The sequence below is a fragment of the Lolium perenne genome, chromosome 7, assembly GCF_019359855.2.
Source record: "Lolium perenne isolate Kyuss_39 chromosome 7, Kyuss_2.0, whole genome shotgun sequence".
In the NCBI taxonomy this organism is placed as follows: Eukaryota; Viridiplantae; Streptophyta; class Magnoliopsida; order Poales; family Poaceae; genus Lolium; species Lolium perenne.
In genome coordinates this window covers 194217226-194221816 of record NC_067250.2, presented here as the reverse complement: position 1 = coordinate 194221816, position 4591 = coordinate 194217226, and the positions used below count along the sequence as shown (strand labels likewise).

At 53.4% G+C, this 4591-nt stretch overlaps 1 protein-coding gene across 1 annotated transcript; it reads left to right on the top strand.

Moving 5' to 3' along the window:
• The first annotated feature begins 1850 nt into the window (after positions 1-1850).
• Positions 1851-3847, top strand: LOC127314616 (polyphenol oxidase I, chloroplastic-like). Its single transcript, XM_051345121.2, has one exon. It carries the CDS (start codon positions 1854-1856, stop codon positions 3687-3689), a length of 1836 nt encoding a protein of 611 aa, XP_051201081.1. The 5' UTR covers positions 1851-1853; the 3' UTR covers positions 3690-3847.
• Positions 3848-4591: the final 744 nt, after the last annotated feature.

Here is a 4591-nt window from a genome sequence, read left to right as displayed (position 1 = left end):
ACAAAAAAGGAAACGTTGGTTGCACCTATGAGACCTGAACGAGGGCCATCCAGCTATGTCGTTTGTCGCTCGCGCACAACATGAAGCGGAGCATCATCAATTGTTTTTGTGGACCATAATCAAATATGACATGTCATGGTTAACTACTGGTCAAAAAGAAAAGGCCCCTTTCGTTCACAGCATTTGAAAAACATGGGACTGGAAAAAATGCAGGACTAAAATATCATGGCATGCAAAATCATATATGAATCGCAAAGGCAAAATCAGTCTAGAAAGTTGTTTGGCTGCGTCATAGGAAAAGACAGGAAATTTCTTCAGAGAATGATTGTGTGATGCCAGTCATAGATGCATAGGATTTTTTCAAAAGATCCAAACCGTCACTAAAATTTCTATGAAACTGTAGCGTAGAAAAACAATTCATAATTTTTTTGGAGGTCACATTCATTTAAACCAGATGGATTCTATGGAAAATAATTCCTATGAATTGAAATTTTGCAAAATTCCTTGGAAAATAGTTTGGACCATAGATGCCTACGGCCTACCCCATTGGCTGAATCAACGCAGCTTCCATCATCTGCCGAACGTGTAGATGTGGTATTTCAGGAACAAAGGGCTGCTATGTTGGTTAGGTGTGTTGGTTAGGTGTGCGGCAGTGCGGGAGTGCACACCAGCCACCCCGGGTTTGGGGCTCACGGAGTTTTCTTCTATAAAAATACCAACGCCTGCTAGTAACTGGGCTGGTCTTGTTTTTTGACATTTCAGTGTTCTCATTACACTTCCTTCAGCGCTGTACGAAGATTGGCACGCGGGAGTTGATCCATGTCCATACAAGTATGTATCATCTGCAGTTCATGCATGCTTACGTGGACCGATGTTTCTGCTTGGATCTATATCGGATGAGGATCTCGAGAAGTGGGTGTACTGGTCAACTGTCGATGCTTTTTCTTGCGGGAAGATCTTAATTTGCAGGAAATAGATCTCTTAATTAAGCTCAAAGGAAATTAAAGATCCATATTTGCCTTGCATGAAATTGACGATAACATGATACTCCGGTGATGGTGATGCTGACGCTGACGCTGATGCACTTCACGTGCATGTGCATCAACCATTCAACCAATCTTGATGAAGTGGCGCTTCTTGTACATGCATATTTTTCAGGTTGTTGGGCAGATCTGTGTGACACAGACGTTAATGGCGTCCTGATGTCGCATGCGCTTGTTCGTTGCATACTGTCACATGTGTATTGTGCACACCTGGCATATTCTTGAGAGCGGTAATTTTCCCGTTCCCTCTAGGTGCAAACCAATTCACTGTTGGATGGTTTGCAGGACACTAGCACCTCAGATCGCCAGAGTTTAAATTTCAGTTTTAATATTTGGTGTCTCATATAAGACGAAATATTATTTACTGCGAGACGACGTTTCTCTCAACATCGAGGCGACTATAGTGATTTAGTCAATCTCAAGATCCATCAAATCCGTTTTTGGACCCAGTCTCTTGGATGTGCTCACAGGATCAGGGTGTGCGTGCCTTCATAGCGGTGAATTCATATACATATTTGTAAGCGTCTACGTTTTTACTGTGGATATTTACTAGTCCTCAGCTAGCTTCGTGCTCACTTAAGTCCTACACCACTTAATTTGCATTGTGATTCGTGCTAATTATGAGTTGCAATTTCAAGACATCATCTGAGTGAGCACCAGAAAAGCAAAGCATTCTCGCATATTCTCCAAAAGGTTTTGCATTCACAAGTCTATCTTCTAGCGTTTTTCTTCAGAAAAGGAAATTCGCTCTTGATCCCATTTATTTATATATACAGTTAATTCTTCCACTGTTCCGTTTGTATTCCCGTCATGGCGAGCTCTGGCTTCAGCTGCAACTTAACAGCTGCCGCCTCTGCATGCCTTCCTCTAAGAAAGCCTGGTACCACTCCCTTCAAGACCAAACACGTCCGCCGTCGTCGCTCGTCTTGCAAAATCAGGGCAGGTAATGCCGGCGCCGGCGATGACGACGCCCTGGTACGGCGCAATATCGACCGCCGGGACGTGCTCCTCGCCCTCACCGGGTTCGCTGCCACCACGAGCAACCTCGGCCTCGCGGCGCTGGCCGCCGACGACACCGTGCCGGCCGTGTGCCTCACCCCGCCGATCACCAACGAGGTCATCAAGTGCGTTTCGGCCGACGGCTTCCAGTGCCCAGGCCCGTTCCGCCCCGAGGACGTCGTCGACTTCGCCGCGCTCCCACCGCCAAACGGCCCCCTGCGCGTGCGTCGGCCCGCGCACCTCGTCGCCGCCGACGAGGAATACGTGAAGAAGTACGAGGCCGGCATCCGCATGATGAAAGATCTGGACGACACCGACGACCCGCGCAGCTTCAAGCGGCAGGCGGCCATCCACGAGGCCTACTGCAACTTCCACTACAAGGTGACGGCGGCTGCGACGGCGGCTGCTGGTGCTGGGAGCCCGGCCACGGAGATCGACTTCGACGTGCACTTCTCGTCCATCTTCGCGCCGTGGCACCGGATGTACATCTACTTCTTCGAGCGGATCATCGGCGAGCTCGTCGGCGACAGCACCTTCGCGCTGCCGTACTGGAACTGGGACGCGCCCGACGGCATGATCCTGCCGGCGATTTTCAACAACGAGTCCTCGCCGCTGTACGACGCCAAGCGCAACCGGGAGCACGTCGACGCCGTCATCGACCTCAACTTGGGCCCGGGGAAGCAGAACGATCTTCCTGTCTGCAGCGACGACGCCTGCCTGAAGGCGACGAACCTCTGCAACATCTACCGCCAGATGGCCGTGGACACGGCGGCGCAGTTCCACGGCGACAAGTTCTGCGCCGCGCGCGTCATGTCCCCCGGGTCGCTGGAGAACGCGGCGCACACCGCGGTCCACATCTGGCTGGGCGACCCGCTGGCCACCAACAAGGGGGAGGACATGGGGGTGCTCGGCACGGCCGGGCGCGACCCCGTCTTCTACTCCCACCACGCCAACGTCGACCGCCTGTGGCACCTCTGGACCGCCGCGCTCGGCAACGAGAACTTCGTCGGCGCTAGCGCCGCCCAGTGGCTCGACACCGGCTTCGTGTTCTACGACGAGAAGAGGCGCCCCGTGCGCATCAGGATCCGCGACGTCCTCGACGCCGGCAGGCTCGGGTACGCGTACGAGGAGAAGGAGACGCTGGAGTGGCAGGACAAGCGGCCCACGCCTGCGGCCGGCATAGAGAGATCGGGAGCCAAGCCGAGCGTGCCTGCTGCTGCAACCTCCTTTCCCGTGGCTCTAAAGAATGGCGAGAAGAAGTACGTGACGGTGGAGAGGCCGGAGAAGGCCCGTGCCGGCGGTGGCAGCAGCAAGAAGGCTCCGGAGGTGCTGGTGGTGGACGTCACGATCGACCCTTGCGAGTACGCCAAGTTTGACGTGCTCGTCAACGTGCCGAAAGGCCAGGAAGCGCGGGTGGGGCCGCAGAACAGTGAGTTCGCCGGGAGCTTCGTGAACCTGCCGCACGGGGGCGGCGACGGCGGTGGCCGCGGCAGCATGGGGAGCTTGAAGCTGGCGTACCGGTTCGCGCTGCGTGAGCTCGTGGAGGACCTCGGGTGCGGCCGGGACCAGCTGCTGGACGTCACGCTCATCCCGGTCGCCGGCGAGAAGGTCGTCGTCGACGACGTGCGCGTTGAGCTCCTCGAATAGGACCTGAGGTCTGGGTGATCAAGTTAGCTAGCTAGATATCACTACTACAGATCGCGGCCTATTAATAACCCGTGATCCATGGAAATACCTTTCCGTATGCAATGCGGTCGAACGCTGACAAAACAAAACACGAATCATATGCTTGGTTTTCAGGCAAACCCTCAGAAACAAGGATCATCGTATAGGACCTTCATCTCTCACGACTACGGCATCGTGTGTGAACATTTTGCGACGAGTATTTAATCTTACACGTCTCTTCTCCTCTGCGGCCCTTAAATGGTACAATATGTAAAAGTCATGTGTCTAACTTTCGGTCGACGCGTGGACTCTATACCTTCCTCCGGTGTGCCACGCAACACCGAAGAGTCGGCTTCCTCGACCGTGCTACAAAAACCTCCCCGCCGCCGCAATGTTTGGCACATCCCACCATTACGGTAGCAGTTCACTTCATTGTGGTTCGCACTAAGAAGACCGCTCACCACTCATGCCTCGCGCAGTACCCGCCGGTGCAGCGTCGCTGTTTAGAGCCAGACCCCTCCGGTGGCAGAGAAGGTCCCTCTGGTGGCGAAGCAGCCCCTCAGATGGTGGAGGAGGCGCCTCACGTGGCGGAGAGGGCGCCTTCGGTGACCAAGGAGGAGCAGGAGCAGTCCGTCCAACTGACTAACAACTAAGATAACGAAGAAGGCGGAATGAACTCGGAGAACATGGAAGAGCGCGTGGAGATGGGCGGCAATGTTGTGGCTTCCAAATATGTGCACCACGAACTATCACAAAACGGTTTGTTCAAAGAGAATCGTATGCCGATGTCAGCTATGCTATGCAAATGGTTTTTGTCTACAAAATAGTTTGCAAATATTTTGGTCGTGAAATGTTCCTGCAAGTTCACTGATTTCGTTTGAAAT